A 23,156-nucleotide genomic window follows, 5' to 3' on the forward strand; every position below is an offset into this window, starting at 1 on the left:
ATGTGATCTAAGAGGACTATACCACAAGGAAGAAAAGAAAAAATGCAAACTTCCCTTTTAAAAGTTCTCAAATAGTTTTTCCTTTTAGAAAACAAAACATCATTTGAATGCCCATCACGCACCCATCCCAGGCCACACAAACACACTCCTTTACACATATATACATAGGCACTAGATTACACTATAGTGACTGTAACATTTAAAGTATGTGATATGTGATTTAAGGATACAACAAGTCAGTGTCGTAGCTATGGTTGGGGGGGGGGGATTTGAAAATGAGTGTTCGAATTTTTTTTTACATTAAAAATTAAACATTACGCCATTATCTCATGTCATGATGTCGAATGTCAGAATGCAAGGGTTGCGAAAGAGGTCAAGCTCCCCGGGCGCAAGAGTGACGGCAAGTTTCTAGCTACGTCACTGCAACAAGATCTACTTTTGGAATAGTTTTTTAGAAATGATTTGCATTTCTGTGTATACAAATGCATGCTTAGTTTAAATTTTGTAAACAAACTCGGTACGCTTTTTGAAAAGCTTATATCAACTCACTCTGTCTATCTGGCCAAAAATTTGTACACGTCATTTTTCCGACACCAAATCTCGGATCAAGCTGAAATTGTGCAGAAATATTTCTTTTACCTGACAACACACGAATCAATAATAAAAAAAACAACAATTAGTTCATTAACTATTGGTAAGAGATTACTTTGTTTGGTATCTCAAACAAGGGAAAAAATAGTAATTGACTGAAGCTGAATATATATATATTTATAAACATATATATAAACATTTAAAAAGTGACGACCTAGATACCCCCTTCTTTCTCCCCCTAACCTTTCCAACTGGTCCTGATAGTGATAGAATTATAGCATATTAAGAACATTAAAAGCATGAAATTACGCTAAACAAAAAAAAAAAAAAGATTACAAAGAGAGTTTGTGTTGTCACACAAACTCAGAGCCAGCCCCAATCGGCGCCGGATCCCTGTTGGATCCACCTATTCGCAAGGGATATTCAAGACTTGATTTTGTTTTGATTGTCAAAAGTCATAATGTTTCAAAGATTCATTTGGCGTTGTAAAAAAATGTTTTTTTTTTCTGTAAAATGTTTGACATGTTTTGGATGATCCTTCAAAGTTAAAGATAATTTACTTCTTTATCCAAATCTCCCGCTGGACGACGGGGGATGGCATCGAGCAGGGTATGAAACCTGGACCGTCGAAATAATCAATCCAGAGCGCTAACCGCACGATCAGGCATTGCTGTTAACTTAATAACAAACTAATAGCCTATTATTGATAAAGAGATATATTACACATTACGGCATGACAACTACCGATATGTGCAATATGTCAGACGAGCGATTTTATAAAATATTTTTGGTATTGATTTGTAATACAAAAAAAAAAAAAGAAAAGAACAAGGCATCGAGCTTGTACTTCGGCAACGTCTGCTCGATGTCCCAGCACAGTTACCAACAGTTATTGGCATTTTCATTTAAATGGAACTAGAATGAGGATGTAGATCTACCTAAATTAAACTTCTGATTCTGATATCTACTGGATCTAGATCTAAAATATAAATTTGGGATAATGTAGATGTAATTTAGATAAGATTTATGTAAAAAAAAAAGCCTAGATAATCTATTAATAGACAGAATGCAATATTAAATTTAAAAAATAGTAGACAAGTTTTAGTATTTTATAACATTGCAATATTTGAAAATAATAAAATAAAAAATCGCTTACACTCTGGATATTAAAATTATAGATCCTGATCTAGTCTTAATCATGGCTGCCTGGTCGTGAGGTTTGCCGCTAGAAACAATTTGTAAAAAAAAATATTTTGAATCGCACTGATTTATTATTGTTAGTCTAGATCTTCACAAATTTAATTACATGGCTGATCCAAATTAGTTGATACACTTAATATAACCTTTGTTGTTGTTTTTTTAATGATATTTTGGTATTTCGCATGTTTATATAAAAATATATATATATCTTTTTACTCCCCTCGCTCTCTCGCTCTTGTATATATATATATATAAATATATACACATCAATATATACGCTAGCAAATAATGCGCTTATTTCCCTTGCAACGAAGGACAGAGTTCAATTCCTAGTATTTCAATATAGCCATTCCTATTACGTTCTTGTGTTTCTTTGTGTTGTGCCTACCATATTACACATTTTTAGAGCATTGCCTACTGAACTAGATTTTTGAATCCAATGTTGATTAGAACCAAAACTTGTTCAAATCCAGAGTAGAGTCTTATTTTATCTTATATAATACAGGCGTTACTTCGAAAAAGAAGAATTAGAAGATGGTTACGTCCTACGCGTCATACATTTAGTCATGCATGCTAACCAATGACTTTAATTCTGCCAAGTCACTGGTTTTCCTGGCTAGCTCAGGCAACCCATTTCATGTTCTAATAGCACTAGGGAAGAAGGAGCATTTGTACAAATTTGTCCTAGCATATGGAACGAGGAATGTGCCTTTATTTGTCCTAATTACACAGTTTGCTTCGAGGATATTGTGCAGTCGACAAACTAATTTTGTCGTGACTGAACATAAGCAGTGTTTTCCCAAACTTTTTCCCTAACGGAACACATTCTGAGTATATAGCGTATCACTTTGCTTATTTTTTTTTAGAGAGGGTAATTGAAGCGGTGGGCTACCAGTTAATTCTTCCAGTAGCTCGTGTAACACCTATTCAAACCTAGCGGAACACTGGGGTTCCGTGGGACACATTTTGGGAAACACTGGTCTAAAGGAAGTCTTAAACCATTCCTCTTCCTTATCCCAAGCCGACTTCTAAAAGATCTGAGCTAGGATGTATTAAGGTAATCGTTTCTTTTTTCTGATAGAACAGATGATGTTTGTAAGAGAACGGTCAATATTTAGACGACAATGAAAAGAAATAATCATAAAAGTTCAACCCTATATGAAAGACTTTATTTTTGCTTTTTTACTTTGCAAAGAGTTAATGTGTATAATTTCATCTTCCATTGCGGACAAATAAATTTCGTTTTTCTCGTGCGTGTGTGTGTGTGTGTATATAGATATATAACTAAATAAAATAATGGATTTTTTAGCATCTACTTATTTTTTTTCTAATTTTTTTGTAAATGATCACTTTATCTCTTTATTTATGTTTACAGTAGGTACAAAAAATTAGTCATAATATCAAGGAAACAATGATTGAAAAATCCCAGTTATTTGCTGTGGAGATTTCCTTTATGGTTCTCAGTTTGCAAGTTACTTTTAATTGATGTTTACCTCAAGAAATCATTATAAATACATTAATTCGCTCCAATTATACAGTGAAGGAGTGTAATTTTCCCTTGTATGTTAAAAGTTTAAAAAAACGTTTCAAATCAATACAAATACATTCTCATATATTAGTAACAGCTCACTACAAAAGGGAAAAGGTCAACAAAACGTGTCCCGCTATTGCAATTATAATCATAAAGATAAGTTTCTTGCTCTAGAGAGAGATTTAGTTCTTAATCATATTTTTTGTTCTTAAAATTCCATTGATAGATAAAGCAGCGCCATTGTTTATAATCTGTCATCTCGTCGGATGCGAGTTTTGGTTTTTGTGTTTTCTTGAAAGAAAAGAATAATTGATGCTTTTAAAGATTATAGGTTGCACTTTAATCGAACACTTGTGTATCGTTGCATCAACCACTTGACACACTTAAGTCACTAATACTTTGTATTTCAAGGAACGTCTGGAATTTATAATATTTACACTTTGCTTTCTTTTCAAAAAGCGTCTCTAATGGATAACTGTTTTAAATAAGTTATGATTTCTGCAATACTTAAGGTGCAAATCCACTGTTTCTATACGATGCATCAATGTTGCTTTTAAGTTTCCACTTCCACATGATAAAAATTGATATCAGTCGTCTGTTTTGAACACAGACTGATACATACCTATAATATGGCTACAAATATATCAAGCGCATTGAAAGATTCCCCTGACTTTGGGGAGAATCAGTTAGTCTCCGACGAAGTTACTGAAGTCTTTCTACGCGTGCTCAATGACGTGGCCGCCCCTGTATTTTCTTTGTTTGGAATAGTAGCGAACATTATGAATATTCTTGTGTACATCAAGTAAGTATGAGTTTGAAATCATAGAAAGCATGACGTGAAAGTGTTCATTCATAAATAGCCGTTTATTTCTATTAAGAACATGAATCAGTAACATAAACCACTAGGTTACTTAGAACGTAATTATCTTCTCTATTGAACAACAATCTATAATTCACAAGGTAAGAGATGTTTCCTCCTAACTTTAAAACTTAAGCCTGTTAGTTTATTTTTAATCTTCACAGACTCGGAGTGAAAGATCCCTCTAATCTCAGCTTCCTTACGTTAGCACTGTCCGACCTGTGTGGCCTTTGTATCGGACTTGTATTTGAGATATCTTGTTATCCGTGGCTAAACAGCATCCCAGATCTGACTTTTGAGCCTATGTCCGTCGGCTATCTGGTGGCAGGTAAAAATCAATATGTACTTCATTAGTGATCTGTAGGCTATAAAGCTACGCCAAAAAACGATAAAGATTCATGACAAATACATTTTTTAATATTGTTTTCTGTTATAATATTTCTTAAGCAACATTAAAATCCTTACTTTTTTTTATTAATAGACATCTATTGAGAACACTTCGGCCTTTGAAAAGATTTATTGAGAATAAAACTTATTTTGTGTTTTAAAAGGATGTTGAGGATTTTTAAACGTATTATTTAGCTTCATTATGGATTTAATTAAAATCAAACAGAAAATAGTGAACTTGGATCTAAACGTTCACTTCTAGTAAGCCTATAATAAATCATGAGGCCAAAGGGTAGGAGGCAACTAAAGCATCATCTAGACTAGACTCACTGGAGTCTCAATATGAAACGATCATTAAAAACATTATTATGTTGATTTATTAACGGTAATTTCGTTTAATAAGTCTTGTAGGGCATACGTTACCTAGCATGTTATTCTTAAAAAAGTGATTTTTTTTTAATTTTTATTTCGAAAAATGTAAGCACTTTAGGACAATAGATTTTTTATTCATGTTGTAAAAATTATATATAGTAAGATTTTCGTTGCATCTTGTGTAAATTATAAAGAAAGTATTGATTTGATACGGTTTTAATAATTTTGAATATGAGTGTGTAGTGTAATTACGCCCCGCAGAATCAAATATTTTAAGGTCTTGTGTACGTAACATTGATATAGCTGGCAATTTTAAAGTTCAGCATAGCGTCTTTGACATTTTTAAAAATAGTTTTTAGCCAAATTCTCCAATAAAGCTTTTTATATATAAATATATGTTATTATTCAAAAGATCAAACAAATTGAAGGATAAACAACTAGACTTCTTAATGCTGAAATATATAAAACTAAAAAAAAACAAAATAATAAAGCAAAAAACAAACAAAAAACAAAACGCACAGTTATAATATTCTTTCCAGCCTGGCCACGAGCGTATTTTTCCAGAGTCACTTGCTGCATCACAGTCTTCATCACGGTAGAACGCTGCCTCTGCATCGCTTTTCCTCTAAAAGTGAAGGCGATTCTGACATCCACAAGGACATTGCTGATTCTGCTGGCGTTATTTGCTGTCTCCTTTTTGGTCAACTTTGTCTCCATCTATACTGGAGCCCTGTATTTGACGTTCAGGTTCAACCCCGCTCAAAACAGAAGCATCCTAGTCATGGGCATCAGCGACACCTACGACAACATTAACGTAGTCAACGGCACGCTGAACACTGCCACCTTCGTCTTTCTGTTTGCTGTTCTTATCACCTCAGCGTCTATACTGACCATAGAGCTGAAAAGGAAGACAAAGTGGAGGAGAGAACTGGGAACTGTTCATCTATCAAAATTTCAAGCGCTTTCTAAGAGGGACAAGTCTGTCAGCGTGACCATTGCCATTTTGGCTTTCGTTCTGACTTTGACCTATCTTCCGTTCACCGCTATCTGTATTGGAGACATTGTCATCGACGGCTTTTACACGCACCGAAACTACAGCAATTTCTATGACATCATGTTTATGATATCTCTCACCTTTGAGTGCGTCAACTCGAGCTCGAGTCTATTGGTGTATTATAAAATGAGCTCCCAGTATAGAAAGACGTTTAAACTGGTCGTTTCATGTATTGGACATTTTCAACAATTTTAAATTAAGTCAAAGTTTTTCATTTTATTCGGATACACGACCAGTTTTGGCTATCAGTCAATTTTAAAACTTATTTCTAAATCTGATTCTGTGGCGAATACAATTCATTTTCGGGTTGATATGTGACTAAAGGCCTTGTGGCTGAGGGAATTGAACGCTTGGCTGATGGATCTCGATTCCAAATCCCAATGAATGATGCCCCTTAGTCCACCTACATTAGGGAGGTGAAGGCGACTGCTCGTTGTGCTGGCCAAATGGCATCCTAGTGAACCATCGGCCAAGGAAGCAGATGAGCTTTGCATTATATCGCAAGGTCTGAGAGGGAAACTTTGTTCCTAGGTGGCTAGAGATATTGAAAGACTAAATAGACACAGTCACGCAACATAGGATATGGTAATGGTGCTGATCCTATAGAAAGACCTAACTTTCATCTTAAATCTTCATGGAACTGTAGGCTATTTTGAAAGTGCCAAAAATTGTTAGCCATTTCATTATCAGAACTTAATAAATCTGTTATTAAAATATAATTGTTGTTGTTTCCATTGGTTGTGTTGTTGTTTCCATTGGTTGTGTTGTTGTTTCCATTGGTTGTGTTGTTGTTTCCATTGGTTGTGTTGTTGTTTCCATTGGTTGTGTTGTTGTTTCCATTGGTTGTGTTGTTGTTTCCATTGGTTGTGTTGTTGTTTCCATTGGTTGTGTTGTTGTTTCCATTGGTTGTGTTGTTGTTTCCATTGGTTGTGTTGTTGTTTCCATTGGTTGTGTTGTTGTTTCCATTGGTTGTGTTGTTTTTAGAATTTAGTTATTCATTGCTTGCTCTTTTTTTTTCTGACACTGTATCGGAGAAGTGTTTATCCTTAAACTTCAATTTGAAGACATTGCCATTATTATTATAAGTGTTTAGTTTATGGTGCTCACTATTGTCTCGCTTGTACTGCCTAAGGTCTACGGCTAGATATACTTTTAAGTTCTGTATCTCCATCAAAATCAGAGTTCAAATTATCCATATCAGAGCATTTTATACAGTCATTAATTATCCTTTAACACAAAAGAGAGTGAGAGAGAGAGAGAAAGAAAATGAGAGGGAAAGAGAGAAAGAGAAAAGAGTGAGAGAGAAAAAAAAAGAAAGAGAGTAAAGACTGAGAGAAATTGAGAGAGAGAAAAAGAGAGAGAAAGAGAGAGAGAAAGAGGAGGAGTAAGAGAAAGAGAAGGAGAAAATGAGAGAACGAAAGAGAGTGAACAAGAGAGAAAGAGCGAACAGGTGAAAGACAACTAGAGAGACAGAGAGATAAATGTGTGGGGGGGAGAAAAAGGAGAGGAAGGAGACAACAATGAATGAATGAGAGAACGAGAGTGGGAACACAAGAGAGAGAACAAGAGAATGAGAGAGAGAGAGAGATAGAGAGGGAGAGAAATAGACAAAAAGGAATAAAGAACATGCTATCGTGCTGATTACTGTCCCAATTCAAATTGTTAACTCTGTTGTTTTTATCAGACATCCATGTAGTAAAGTGAACAGGGCTTGTGTTGGGAATGGAGTGGGTAAGATCATGGGCGTAGCCAGGGGGGGGGTTGGGGTTCAAACCCCCCCCCCCCGAAATGAAATCAAGGGGGGGGGGGTCGGAATTTAGTGACTGATTTTTTGCTTTGATTTTGTTTATTTTAGGTGAGATTTTAATACTAAACCATCACTTGCCCCAGCACAACCAAAGAGGTTTTGAGTTTAAAACCCCCTACCAGGGGTTTTTGAGTTTAAAACTACTTACCAGGGGAGTTCGAGTTTAAAAACCCCTATCAGGGGGGTTCGAGTTTAAAAACCCCTACCAGAGGGGTTCGAGTTAAAAAAAAACTACTAGGGGTTTTGAGTTTAAAACCCTCTACCAGGGGTTTTGAGTTTTAAACCCCCTACCTGGGGTTTTTGCAGTTAACTCCCCCTCTTCTATAAAACAAAACAAAAAAAAAATGCAAACGAAAATCCCCTAATTCCAAGAGCACAGTTAAGGAAGATTTTGATTTTAAAACCCCGTCTAAAATTTACGATAAACCCCCTCTTTAATATTAAAAAAAAAAGCAGCTAATTACTCACTCAAAATGTTATGAGCGTAGCTAAATTGTTTTGACTCAGTTTTGAGTTTAAACCCCACTTCAGCGGGGTTTGAAGGCAAAAAATACCTCTTTAATAATAAAAACAAATCAAATTATACACTAAAAATGTTTTGAGTGTAGTCAAAGGGGTTTTGAGTTTAAACTCTCCTCCAGTGGGGTTTGAGGATAAATTTAAATACATCTTTAGTGTAAGAAAAAAAGCAAATTACGCATTCAAAATGCTATGAACGTTGCCGAAAGGGGTTTTGAGTTTAAACCCCCATTCAGAGGGGTTTGGTGCTAAAAATACATCTTCAATATAAAAAAAAAGCAAATTACACACTAAAATTATTTGAGCGTAGCCAAGCCAATCGAGGCTTTTGAGTTTAAACCCTTCTTCTACAGATGGCTTTTTTTTAAAGTTTAAAACCCCTCCAGATGGTTTTGAGTTTAAGATCCCCCTACAGAGCATTTTGAGGTGGAAAACCCCCAACAGAAGATTTTGACGTTAAAACTTCTCTTTTCGATATAAAATCTAAAGCAAACTACAGTCACTTTATTCCAAGAGCGTATTCAAGAGAGGTTACACATTTTTAACAGTGGCAGGGCTCCATTAATAAACTGCAGTGAATAGTCATCTACCGAAATCGAAAAACACTAAATGTAGCTCAACAAAGATAGCTAAGACAGATTTTAGGAGTCAGTTATAGAGATCGGGTCTAAATCAAGGAAATCCTATGCCGAACTGAGAGTCGACCCCTTAGAAGATTGTGAGAGAACGACGCTTGAGGTTTGCGGGACATGTTCTCCGACGAAATGAATTAAGCATAAGAAGAGTTGCAATGATATCCTAGTACAACTTGACGCCACTCAATCATGGAGGTCCTCATAGTAGATGGGAAGAGGCTTCAGACATTACCAGTGACAGATTTTTATGGAAACAGCTTGACGTCAAATGCTCCGAGCGGCGTGGGAGGGTCTAAGTCAGTAAGAATATTACATTAGGTTTTTGAAATAAAACTTTTTTAATAGCAGGAAAATGCAGTGTAGATACCCCAGAATGTGCATTTTGTTGGCTTTCAATACCAGAAATAGTGCTTGGCGGCGGGGCTTCGCCCCGCGATGGGGGAGCTCCTAGCGCTCCCACAGACACCCTTGCTAGTAATGGCGGGGAGCTTACAATTTTATGAAAACAGCTTGATGGCAAATGCGCCGAACGACGAGGGAGGGTCTTAGTCAGTAAGAATAACACATTAGGTTTTTGAAATAGAACTTTTTAATAGCAGGAAAATGCACTGTAGAAACCTCAGAATATGCATTTTGTTGGTTTTCAATATCAGAAATAGTGCTTGGCGGCGGGGCTTTGCCCCGCCCTGGGGGAGCTCCTAGCGCTCCCCCAGACCCCTTTGCTAGTAATGGCGGAGAATCTACAATTTTTCCACTAACTCACTAACTATTCTAGGGCACAATAAACGTCTTCCGAAAGAATGAAGTGTCAGAATGTAATAAAGATTTTGTACGCACACACACACACATAAATAGATATAATTGTTTTTTCGCCGGGGGGGGGTCGGGGGGGGGGAGAGAAAAAATTCATCCCCCCAACCCCCCCCCCCGAAAAAAAATCCTGGCTACGCCCATGGGTAAGATGATACATTTTAAATATCAATGCAGTTTCTTAAATCTATGTTTACCTAAACTGGGCAAAATCTCTTTGCTAAAGTACATCCGTGTTTGCTATCCTAAGACCTCGGGTAAGGTCCACCCAACTTCCTCCGCCTCACTAAACCTTCTCCAGGAAAGCATCTAAATGTGTATCAGGTGTTCAGTAGACTTTCGACACGGGTAAAGGTAAACTTAATTCAATTTAACTATGTATAGTATTTACAATTGCTGCTTTACTTTTTAGTCTTCTATCCTGAGGGTTTCTAAATGTAGTGGTTTTATTAACTCTAGTCAATTGTGAATATTTGTTTGCTATGAATCTCACTGCACTATTTTGTGGCTGTTCCAGTTTCTTAATGTTTTCTTGAGCTGATGGCTCCCAAACAGAGGATGCATATTCTATTATTGGCATGATCAAGTTTAAATATTAAAATTTAAGAAACATTATGTTTTTGTCGTGTATATTATTTTCCGCCATCACATTAGAAATTATTTAAACAGGGGCGGATATTTAAACTGCATAAAACAGCGGCGCCCATTTTTTTTTTTTGGGGGGGGGGGGGCTTTGGGGCCAAGTAAACATGCGTTTAATGGGCGCATCCCAACAAAACAATTGTCTATTCTATTGGAACGACAATGTCACGGATTTGATATTGCCCGCGGGATTAGTTTTGAGATTTATGCCGCATGCCATATACCTAATTAAGTAAGATGGAAGAAGATCAATTTCTAGGCTGTTCATCGATATCCATGTTATGGTGTGTATGCACATTCGTATTGGATACTTTATTCTGATGTAAGCATGGGTAAAGCTAGGGAAAACGAGCAAGGGCAGAATAGGTGTCAAAATAGAATCGGGTATTATCATTCGATTCGGCCAACAACGTGATTACAAATGATATGCATTAAACTGAACAGTGGTATAGCTAGTGTGAGGAGGAGGTGACAGAATTTGAAAATTCCCCCGGGCCCCCACTTGAGGGGAGCCCCATATGAGTGTTTTTTACATTAAGAATTAAATATTATGCAAAATGCAGGGGCCCCCAAAGAGGTGAAGCCCCCCGGGCCCCCAAACGATGGAAAATTCCTAGCCACGCCCCTGAAACTGAACAAATGTATGCAAATTACTGTATTTCGACTTATAGACTTAGGAGCTATAGGAAATCTCAATATTGAAAGAAAAGAATCTACAAAGCTATAGCAATCTTAATTAGTCTATTACATAACTTTGATATAGCTAAAATAGTAAAGCATACAATTTGATAGCTACCAAAAAATTGATAAGGAAATAACCTGAAACGTTCTTTCTACAAACTGACGTATCTACATTCAAGGGATAAAAAAAGATCCCTCATCAACAGATTACACGCTCACAGATCGTTTAATGCTCGTGCCCATAACAATGTCACGTGAACGTCTATACCACCAGGCTTCAACATGAAATCCTGTTAGATTGTGCCATGATGCTTTTTTAGCCTATTCTTAACAATGGAAAGATGTTCAGAACCCTTATTTAACAAGTTACTTAAGAACATTACAGCATTAGAACTAACCCCAAAGCCTAGCTCATGATTTCAAAATACCCTTCCCCTTAATAACTTGTATCCTCACTTCGCTTAATATCCATTGGGACAGTTAGTACAAGACAGTAGCCTTTGCTTTTTTATCCCCATAACCCCATCTCCATAATATTCATATATTGTCCTTACATTCCTAGTGTCATGTAAGACAGCACTCTTCGCTATTATCTCCATAATCCCTTCTCCAAAATACTCATATATCGTCATTAGATTCCAAGTGTCATATAAGACAGTGTGATAGTAAGTGTATGTGTTTTTGCGTGGCTGGTAGTGCAGTGTATGTGCCTGTGTATGAAATGACCAGTGGACCTTGAGTGTACATGCTTGAGTGAACAGCAGTGTGTCAGGACTGTGTGTAAAAGGAAGTGAGTTTAGAGAACAAGTGGCTGGAGTAATGAACAGAAATAGAGACTAATAAAATCATTGTGTTTATTGAAGCTCATGTTGTTTTAGTCTATTACAGACAGCACCCTTGGCAATTATCTCCATAAACAGTTCTCCATAATACTCATATATCGTCTTGACATTCCAAGTGTCCTATTTCTATTTATCAATTTGTTACGTAGAAAAAACATTATTGTTTCAAAACACGACTCTACTGTTTGGTGATCCCATTTAGAGACACTAAGTCTTTAAGTCTTTAACTTTAAGGATATAAGAGTTAGTGTTTCTACTTTGTCTAACGAACAATGATCCCTAGGGTAAATAGAGATGTGAAGGTTTCTTTGTGAAATTTATCATGAGATTCAGCAACGTTACTGTATTGCTTGTACCAAACTGTTGGTGAAATGACTTAGTTTACTGCATCTCTTGGCAGAGGACTTCAGAACTTCATGGGAGGTGGAGTGTGGACCCTGGAAGTTAACGGATCTCAAAAACGGCTCTAACAATTTTATTTTTCTATAAATTTATTAGCTGATGTATATAGCTAAGAAAAGAATATCAAGCTCGTTGGCCACACGATGAAAAATCTAGTTTCACCCTTATAATTTTTCAAAGTACAAAATTAGTTCATGTAAATTAGGCTAGAGACCTAGATCGAAATCCGGTTTGTGAAAGGACTATCGGGAATTTCTGAATCGAAGGCTCTACACTTTATTGATTGAAGAATTTAATAAATTAATGTTCAGGAAAATTTTGCGCATCGTCTTGTAAGTCTAGATCTAAAGGCCTGTCTCTACCTCACCCTAAGTTCAATGTTAGACAACCAGGGGCGGACTGGGTATCAAAATCGGCCAGGGCATTACCATATAAACCGGCCCACAAATGGCATGTCATATATTTCCGCAATTTTTATATACATATGTATTAGTGTGTGTATATGTAATTAATCTTCATTATATTCTTATCTTTCATTCTTTTAAACGTTTTTTCTACCCTAGAATACTCTCTTCTTATAATTAGTGAAAGGCAGTACACACCGCCAAGGGACAGCTAGGGAGTCTGGGGGAGCGCTGTAAGCTCCCCCAGTGGGGTCCGGGATCCAAGCATTATTTCCGTTATTTTAAGCTTTAAAAAAATGCATATTTCGAGGTATCTACAGTGCAAATAGCCTGCTACTCTTCCGCTTAAAAAATCAAAAACTTAACCTTCTATTCACTGGAGTCCAGCGATTGGTAGAAAATGGTAAAATGTTTTAGTTTTGTATTGGAGGGGGGGGGGAGGGAAACCACAAAACCCTTTTTGGCTACGCTCATGAAATTTGGTGACTAGTTTGCTTAAGTTGACTGCACTGAGGAAGTTAGTAAAGTTTCCCTTTCAGACAATGAGATTTGAGGCCAGTGATGGTTTGAACTCCTCGCCTCTCGTCTACGCCCATGTGTTTTATCATAGTTGTAAGCCTAGTTTTATTCAAAATATATAAAGTTTTATAACGCATCGGAAACTGAATGTATGCTTTCGTAGGCTTATATAATGTATTCTATTTATACATGTATGTAGTCTGAAAACTATAAACACTACAATAGCAGTCTTAATGAGTTTCAAAGTTTTTGGTATTACTTATAGATTACAGATGTTTCTTCAAAAGAATAAAATAATCAGGTCCTACGCATTTCTCGTGTCAATCTAATCATGCATGTTGATCTGTGACTTAAAATATGCTAAATCATTGGTTTTCCTGGCTGACTCAGGCAACCCATTCATTTAAAGTGGTATCACCACAAATACAAAACTAGGGGTCTAACGAGCCGTCATCCTCCCTACATTGCTCTATGCCTCAGAAACATGTATAGTGTACAGTTAACATGCAAAGAAACTGAACCACTTCCACATGACATGTCTGTGAAAATACTGAATGTCAAATGGCAAGACAAAATACCAGATACTGAAGTACTTCAAAGAGCGGGTCTGTAAATCATCCACACAATCCTGATGCAGTTCCAGCTGCGATGGGTAGGACACGTATGCAGAATGAAAGACCACCGCATCTCTAAACGACTCTTGTATGGCCAACTAAGCGCAGGAAAGAGCTCGCAAGGTGGTCAAAGAAAGCGCTTCAGGGACACCCTCAAAGAATCTCTGAAGGCGTTCAGCATAGACACAGCCACCTGGGAGACAGATGCACATGACAGAGCATCATGGCGTCGCGCTGTGAGAACCGGCGCACAGGTTGCTGAGGAAAAGAGAACATTGCTGGTAGAAGAAAAACGCCAGAGAAGAAAAGCAAGGCCAATGACACTAGCTCCAGCTGTAATAACCTGCCTAGAGTGTGGCCGAACATTCCGGGCTCACATAGGTCTCACCAGCCACACGAGGAGACATAAAACCCCAGTGCAAAGCCCTCAGCCCCCTGGATGACAAAGTGGTCATAATCGAACTACGATGGACGAACTATATATATATATATATATATATATATATATATATATATATATATATATATATATATATATATATATATATATATATATATATATATATATATTCCTTTAAAAAATAAGAGAAAGTAGAATGGTTAGAGATGTACTTCTAAATGTGAAAAACTCTTGCTTCCTCCGAGTACATTCTCAAAATAGCGATTTGAATATGAATATATTATTTAAAAAAATAAATGATTCTAAATCTCTTTTCATTAAATATCGGATGTGACAGCGCTATATAAATTATTTTAATTATTGTAATAATCTTCATTATTAATGACTTCATACTAAGCATAAGTTTGCCATTAATCATAATGGTATAAAATTGATTTAGATCTAGATTTATGTTTTAATTAAATAATTTGTTTTTTTGTAAGTCTTAAGTGTAGTATTTTTAGATATATGCTATTACAAATAAACAACAAGAAACTTGCTTTTTCTTTTCAAATCGCAGAAAGTAGAACTTTATACCCATATTGAGCTATGAATAAATTGGGTGGTTTGCGATTTCGCGGCTGTGTGTATGTGTTTGTTAACTTCTATTAAGTTTTGTTAAAGAGCTAATTGTCTCCCCTTTTGCCGCGTTATATCAATGTTTTCTAGCTCAACCTCTCCCATCCCTCTTTTCGTTAACTTTCAATGGAACCATTAAAAAACGTGTGAGGGAAGGAGCAAAACCAAAATAGGAGTGCCATCAAAGGCCCGTGCCGACCAGCAAAATGATCAGGCTAAACACAGTCTCGAAGTGTTGAAGGCATGCCGCTAGTGCATAGCAGAAAGTACGGTCTAACGTTTTACAAATGATAATACGTACAGTGTATAGTGTAATTCTTAAAATTACATTCTTGTAGAATTTCAAACAAAATTAATTGTAATAATAATTTACAAAAAAAACACCAAAAAAACAAGAAAACGTGTTTGGGCCTTTGTGTCTTGCTGTTGTCACTTTTGAATTTAATTTTCTTTAGTCGCGACCAGACCGGCCCATTTGGTACCGGCCCACCGGGCTTTTGCCCGTTTGCCCATATAGCCAGTCCGCCCCTGTAAACAACAATTAGAAAGAGGAGTAGCTCAACCAATGGGCATCAGGAAACACAGGCAGAGCCATGCACAAAGAAATGACCACGCCAAACAAAGTAGACAGTTTTAACTTCCTCCCCCACAAAGAGCAATATACTATCTTCCAACAAAGAACAGGGCACACACACTGGCGGATCCAGTGGGGAGGGGGAGGCGGTACGGGCTTTCGCCCCTCCCCTCGGCCGATCCCCCTCCCCAAGGGGGGGGGGCGGACGAACTTTAGCTAAGAAATCACACAATTTTTATGTGAATTTATTAGTTATGTTAATAATATATATATATATATATATATATATATATATATATATATATATATATATATATATATATATATATATATATATATATAATTCTCTTCATGTCTTAAGAGTTTGGACGAGAAGAAGTAAAAAGAAGTAAAGGAAAGATCACTCTCTTATTTTTGCGGACAGTCCCCCAAGGAAAAAAAAGAAGGGGGGGGGGAGAGAACAAGTATTTACCGATCACTACGGAAGGCTGCCTGGTCGTGCGGTTTGCGCGCTGGACTGTCCTTTGGATGTATCGATAGTTCCGGGTTCAAACCCTGCCCACTCACTTTCCCCTTCGTCCTGCGGAAGGTTTGGACTATCGTCAACTCTGAAGGAACATCCGAAACATGTAAAACATTTTACAAGTAAACATTTTACAAACACTAAATAGCAGCGCTGGACTTAACAAGTGTGTCCAAAAAGTCATGGAAAGAGAACAAGTAATCTACTATGCATATTTACAGGTCACTAAATAGCAGAGCATTTTATTCATTCTGTACTACGTACAGAATTACTTTACGAGCCTTGCGTGTAGCAAAGTCATACAGTATATCATAATAATTCTGTTTCCTACATAGATAGTGTAAAAGTGTGTTTCCTCAATAGCAAGAATTACCAAATGTTTCAATCTATCTTTGAGAATTGTTGACCTCAAGTAATTCTTTATTAGTTTGAGGCGCGAGAAGCCTCTTTCGCAAGATTACACAATTACGGCTATTGCATAATGTTGAATGACACCTTTATTTATATTTTCCGTATATTTTTAGTATCTTTTGCAATTTCGGGAGATTTCCAGGAGCTCCTGGTAAATCGACAGGAGGGTGCGGAATTCTCTTTTAAGTTATAAAATGGTTTTATTCAATAATTTATACAACTTGAGTTAGCATTAGTCCTATAAAAGTGCGGGTCCCTTGAAAGTGCGGGTCCTTTAAAAGTGCGGGGCCCACTGCGGTCGTATAGGCTGCAGTTTATTATATTTATAGGCGTAGTTTATTATATTTTAACCAATTTTTAGATTATTTCGAATCCTCCCCCCCCCCGTCTACAATGTTGGCCGATTTGGTGGGGTGGGGAGGTGGCAATGGCATCAATCCCGCCCCCCCCCTCCTAAGCTTTTGAGTGGGGGGGGGGGGCGGCGGTCCAATTTATTTGTAGAAATCACAGCTTGTTAACAGAATCAAATATCTATATGATTAAAACTTGATATTGATATTTTAACCAATCTATATATTATGTCATTTCTCCCGTGGGGTGGAGCGAATACATCTACTGTTCTTTCCACCTAGGCCCTTTGAGTGTTTTGGGGGGGGGGGGTTTCTACTTTTATGGAGAAATCATAGTTTGTGAACAAAATTAGTTGAGTTACAATATCATTTTATATTATGAACCCAAATATTATTTTCCTAGTTACCTTTTTTTCCAACCTTTACTCATACTTATATTTATTTTTCTATTGTATAAATTAATTTGGGACTATAACTCACAATATATGCTTGAATCCTAAAATGCCATAAAAAATTATTTAGAGTAGTATCTAATTGGTCAACTTAACTTTTCGTTTTGTTTAGAGCTTTGAATTCTAGTTCTGTAACAAAACAAAGTGACAAACATGCCTATTGAATAAAATGTATGACTTAGAAATGAGTTTTTTTTTTTTTTTTAAATTATTTTTTGAATAATTATTTTTCGGCGGCGATCCTCAATGCCTTAATCTAAATATGTGGCGTATCTTATCTTTTCAACGAAAAAATCGTTTGTATTTTCAATTTAGTAAAGGCCTGTAAATTCATATTAGATAATTTTTCAAGTAAAACATTATTCAAAAGGTACTTTTTTAATAGGACGAATAATGACCTTTTTTCCTCCAATTTTCTTTTTGTTATTTGCCTTTGATAGAATTTCATTCTGAAATTTTGAATCATGCCTTTTTACCTGCCTGGGTGGACCACTTCGGGGGCCAATTTTCAGTGTGTGTCTCCACACAACCTGTCATTGTAACCTTGTTACACGTTTAACTGTTTAACTAATATTTATGATTTTAGTATCCTGTTCTAGATCCACTTGAGTATGTACACACTAGTTTGACTTATAGAGGACAATAACAAATTATGGGTCTTATGTTACTTGTTAATCTCTTAGTGTGTCAAGAGAATTTAAACTTGTTAAAGCAAAGTTTTAAAGGTTAAGGCGAATCCGTTTTTTTCGAAATATGTGGCTAGTATTACTCTGTTAAATATGTAAAGTTCTTTTGTTTGAGGTAAGGAGAGGCCAATCTCGTTTAAGGGAATTGCTGATATTTAATAGGGGCCCATTTAGGCACCGACCCATCAGGCATTTGCCCGGTAGCCCATATAGCTAGTCCGCCCCTGAGGATAAGTTTATAAAAAAGGGAGTTAACGGCTTATGAAAGTCAGTGCAAGTCGGAGACTGACTGACTGAAAGACGTGAGTTAAGTTTTTGAAGAGAGTTGTATTCTGTTTAAATTGTTCAACATTTTATGATTTCACTTGTTGTTTTTTTCACATATCTACATTGAAGTTGAAACCTTTATACAAACATATTGTCAATAAGTGCATTTTCAGTTTTAAAAAAGTTTGTTAAGTGTTATTCTTTAAGTTATGGAGGCGCTGTGGTTGAGCGGTAAAGAGATTGGCTTGTGAACCGGGATTCCCGGGTTCTAATCCTGGTGAAGATTCTGGAATTTTTAATTTAGAGATCTTTGGGCACCTCTGAGTCCAACCAGGTACTTGACATTAGTTGTTGTGCTGGCCACATGACACCCTCGTTAACCGTGGGCCATAAAAACAGATGAACTTTCAATCATCTGCCCCATAGATCTCAAGGTCTGTAAGGGAAACATTTCTTTCTTTACTTTCTGGAATAAGAAAATAATACGGCTTTAAGGCTGTCTGAAGCTACAAACCACCCATGACCGTGTAGCCCGATCTACCTATACTTACATATCGCTGCACAGAAACGCTTTGACGCAATCTGGTTGTAAAATATTTTACATGTTTCGGATGTTCCTTCAGAGTTGAAGATAATCTACATCCTTGCCCAAACCTCCCACAAGATGGCGGGGGGGGGGGGGGGCAGCGGGCCGGGTATGAACCCGGGACCATTGAGAGGACCAAACGACAGTCAAGCACCGCAATTTTTGTGCCTTCTCGTGCAGCGAGTAAGTCGGAAAAGAGGCCCAAATGTTGAGCTGCAGAGGAAACAAACTATTCCAGCTAGAGCTTGTGTTGATGGCCTTCATTTTTTCATCTGACTTTTTCCTTCCGACAAGTCTGTTTTATTATCCTCATCCTTTTTTGGTTCTAACCCTCTGAGCCAATATTAGAATACGTGTGATTGTGTATGCCCACTATTGCTAAGACTTCTGTGTCAAGATGTTGTTTCGCCATTTAACGTTTAGAATATACTCGGATAGATCACGTGAAATTTATTCAGCTTCTTGGCTTTAATATACAGTCTACTTTTCGAAGCCCAATAGTAATCAGATAGTATGCCCACGAACTCATTTTCAATTTCTTTCAGTTATTACTGTTGTGGTCAATCTATTTCTGGTTTGGGGTCACGCGTGACAGGCGTGTCACGGATAGCATCATCATGAATAAATGACCCAGTTTGAAGTGGGACTGACAATCTGAGGCTTTATTTTACAAGTTTCATGAGGCCGGAGAGCCTCTTTACACGGGCCTGGCGGTAAGTTGCGGATATCACTGTGTTATTTCGCTCAAAACAATTAGGCTACACTTAAGTAGATTGCACTTAATCCTAGAGTTTAAGGGTATAAAATTTCAATTTTGGTGAAGAATGCTTTGATTAGTGACGCCGTTTTCCCTTGAATGTAACAAGAAATGTTAGCAGACGTTAATATTTTAGGGACCTTGACCTCCTCCTCATCCATTCCCTCCTATCCGGTTACGGTCACATCAATAAAAAAAAATTATACAAATTAATATACTTTTAAAAAATCGAATTCTGTGCAACAGCCATGATTGTTTTCCTCCTACCTGGCCTGTGTATGTGTGCTTTGCGTTCTTGACCAATCGCTGGCAAGGGAGAGTTGACAAGATCGATACAAATTTTATCTTGTGTTAGTCACTAGGCACGTGTGGTCCACTTGCTTCTAACGATAAAATACGTGATCATAGGTGAGTGTGAGTTCTGCGGTTAGCAATTGATTTAAGTACATGATATTTACGCTTTATAACATTTGTTTTAGAACAGATTTGCTTTGTTTATTTTTTTAATTCTGAAACGGATAGGAAGTTCTACAATAAAAAAAACAACTAATGTCTTGCATGAGTTATTTTATTTCGTAGAACTGTTTTCTTTTATGCTTAGGTAAGTGTAGATCTAGATCTACTTTCTGTTGGCTTTTTTTTTTAAGTTTGTAGGCTATATGTCAATGGCGAGATTCTTTTCACTACAAATTCACATAATATCTAACTTAGAAAAGAAGCTACGAGCATTTATTGCTCTAGTTGTAGGTGTAGGACTGTAGAACATCAGGTTTGTAGACTTCTTGTTTGAATGAAAAGGAAAGACTCTTGAGTTGAGAATATTCGTGCTTTATTTTTTCCAAACAAAACTTATATTAAGTCAGTCCGTCTGTCTGTCTGTTTGGGTGGATTATTTTATACTTTTTTCTCCCACTTTCCATTCTCGGATAAAGTTGAAATTTCGCACAATTATTCATAGTCGATGACGTCATATGAATCAATAAAATAAATTATCCGATTAGTTAATCAATTTATGACAATGAATTGTTTTAATATAAAAAGGAGAGATAGACTTTGCTATATTGAGAGATATGCCAGTAATTGAATGGTGCCTCTCCTTACTTTGAAGAACAGCTATCTTCCGGTAATTCGACACCCTTCCATTCTTCTAACGTCGGATTATCAAGAGCCAAATGTATTTTAAATTAATCTACATTTAATTACACGATGTAAAAATATTTAAAAAAATCCGCTGCCGAAGACAAACGCAGACGGCGAAAAAAAAATCTAAATCGAGCACCTGTGGACAATGGTTATGCTTGCCCTGGATGTGGCCAAATATGTAGGTCACAGCTGGGGCTGCGCAGCCAAGAGAAATACTGCATTCCTCACTAATCTTTGGGCTCGCAGACAAGCCTTATTATTATTATTAAATATATGCTATCTAGATCTGGGCTCTATTTAGTCTTATTTAGACTGTCAAGTGTATAATGAAGATATGTCAAAAATGCACGCTATAAAAGTAGTTTTTTTTTTAACTTACAACTAAAGCTAAGTTCGTATGAAATTGTTTTTTTTTAAATACAACTTTTAATCAATATTTTATGCCATGAATTAGTTAATAAACGGAAAATATTTTTTATAATAATACATTGATACTTTTTCCATTGTGACCTTAGATGCAATTACCAATGCGCGAATCTATAAATGAAGCTTGAGTTATTAATGGAGAAGTCTGTGACCTACTTAAAAAACAAACATACCTCCCCTGAAGTTTTTCATATAAAAGTGGTGTATTTTTTTTTCTAAAAAAATCTGCTTGCATAGATAATTTTTTAAATGAAATGGTTCACTTTCAGGGAAAAAAAAAGTCTTCCTTAGGGTTTGAACTTCTCAGTACGGGCAAGGCCTCTGCAAGCATTAGCTCTATCGTTGTCAAGACTAAGCTATCTGTTCAACTAGTCATGTCCTGTCTTAGTTCCCTGTTGTCCTAGAGGCTGTGTTCCGCTGTTTCAATGTCCCTCTGTGTCCACATCTGAGTTCGAAATTCCCTCGAATCCTTGCAAAGTAGGCACCTATCGAACAGAGTCCGGTGCGAAAACGTCCCCAATTTTAATTTTTTTCCTTTTGAGCCGCCATATCGTATCTGGCCTTTCTTATGGGTATCAGGTTCTTTTCTTGCTTGGCTCATTAGTCGACCGTTGGCGTAGCATACGCCGCTTTTTTTTTTTGCATAGCCGGCCATAGGCCACTATGCAACCGCAGTGGGCCCCACACTTTCATAGGACCTGCGCTAATTCTAGGTGTTAATTATTAAATTAAACCATTGTATAATTTATAACAGATTTCCCGCGGCCGCCTGATTTACCAGGAGCTCCTGAAAATCTCCTGAAATTGCAAAATACATGCAAAAGTCATGGAAATCTCCGGAAATTATTAAAAATCTTTTGAAAACTCATACAAATCTCCTGAAATATATAAACGAAAATTTTCATTTTGGAGTGTCATTCAATATGGAAAACACCAATCATACGCGCGATAAAAAAACGCATTATGCAATACCTGTAATTGTGGAATCTAGTGAAAGAAGCTTCTCGCGCCTCAAACTAATGAAGAATTACTTGAGGTCAACAATTCTCGTAGATAGATTGATACATTTGATAATTCTTGCTATTGAGCGTGATCTATAAAGGAAATAAAAATTTTATGATATACTGTATGACTTTGCTACACACAAGGCTCGTAAAGTAGTTCTGTACGTAGTAAAGAATAAATAAAATGCAAAGACGAACTTATTTTCTAATACAAACTCTTGAATTTCATTTATTATCCGTATCCCTATCCAAACTTGGCCCCGCGAAATCCGTTTCGCATAGGGCTCCACATTGGTTATGTCCGGCCCTGCTATTTAGTGACGAGTGAATACAGAGTAGATTACTTGTTCTCCCCCCCCCCACACACACCTCTCTTTTTTTCGCAGACCGCTGAAACTACGTGGGGTAAAAATAAAAAAAGAGAGATCTTTCCATAACTTTTTGGTCACAACGGTTAAGTCTGCTATTTTGTGACGGGTGAATACTACTTGTTGTTCCCCCTATTCTTTTTTTTTTTTTCGTAGGGTCACTCTAGTTCGTCCGACTTGCAGTAATAAAAGAGTGATCTTTCCTTTACTTCTTCTTGCGTGTCCAAACTCTTGAGCCATGAAGAGAATTATATATATAGATACAAACTCTAACTCCAACTCCAGATATTCATAAAAAAATAACAATAACTTTAAGCTAATACCCAATAAACCACACAATGACATCAACTCTCTGTAAATATTAATTCACAAACACCAATCCAGGAAACAAACGTCGAACTTTCCTGGACCGGAAACAAGACCTCCGCTGACTAACACACTCTCTCGCACATTCAAGAAGACTGAATCATTCAGTTCATAACACGTGCAGACTGTTCACATTCATAACCTGGGCCTGGGAGTATATAAACAAAGGGATACAACTATCATATCAAAATATCAACAAAGTAACATATTCACTCTCGCCATACCTGCCCCTGACAATGGGTTTTCATTTCTCTTTGGAATGCCTCTATTGAAGTCACTACTTCAGGGAGGGTGGAATCTGTGTGGCTGGAACCCGAAAACTGATCTCGTAAACGGCTCTAATGATTTTCCTTGAT

The 23,156-nt window shown here is 36.8% G+C and overlaps 2 protein-coding genes across 7 annotated transcripts in view; both read left to right on the forward strand.

Annotated features, from left to right (window-relative positions):
* Positions 1 to 3,951: 3,951 nt before the first annotated feature.
* Positions 3,952 to 6,189, forward strand: LOC106054401 (neuromedin-U receptor 2-like). Its single transcript, XM_013210235.2, has 3 exons — positions 3,952 to 4,124; positions 4,346 to 4,509; positions 5,480 to 6,189. The coding sequence occupies exons 1-3, from the start codon at positions 3,952 to 3,954 to the stop codon at positions 6,187 to 6,189; spliced, it is 1,047 nt and encodes a 348-aa protein (XP_013065689.2).
* A 3,811-nt stretch (positions 6,190 to 10,000) lies between these two features.
* The window catches only part of LOC106054402 (alpha-(1,3)-fucosyltransferase fut-1-like), a 30,564-nt gene continuing 17,408 nt past the window's right edge, over positions 10,001 to 23,156 (forward strand). The window contains exon 1 of one of the 6 annotated variants that reach the window (XM_056044613.1): positions 10,001 to 10,119. The gene's annotated coding sequence lies outside the window, so the exon portion shown is untranslated. Of the gene's footprint in view, positions 10,120 to 18,162; positions 18,186 to 19,048; positions 19,450 to 19,536; positions 19,902 to 19,948; positions 20,095 to 23,156 lie in introns of those variants that run through there. The other 5 variants (XM_056044618.1, XM_056044619.1, XM_056044615.1 and 2 more) reach the window with 5 other exon arrangements.

The sequence above is a fragment of the Biomphalaria glabrata genome, chromosome 10 (assembly GCF_947242115.1).
Source record: "Biomphalaria glabrata chromosome 10, xgBioGlab47.1, whole genome shotgun sequence".
Classification (NCBI taxonomy): domain Eukaryota; kingdom Metazoa; phylum Mollusca; class Gastropoda; family Planorbidae; genus Biomphalaria; species Biomphalaria glabrata.

Excerpts from the sequence above, each read along its gene's own strand:
- LOC106054401 (XM_013210235.2), top strand. The coding sequence starts at position 3,952 with ATGGCTACAAATATATCAAGCGCATTGAAAGATTCCCCTGACTTTGGG. Across the intron at positions 4,125-4,345 it reads AATATTCTTGTGTACATCAA|ACTCGGAGTGAAAGATCCCT; the intron begins GTAAGTATGAGT and ends TAATCTTCACAG. Across the intron at positions 4,510-5,479 it reads CGTCGGCTATCTGGTGGCAG|CCTGGCCACGAGCGTATTTT; the intron begins GTAAAAATCAAT and ends TATTCTTTCCAG.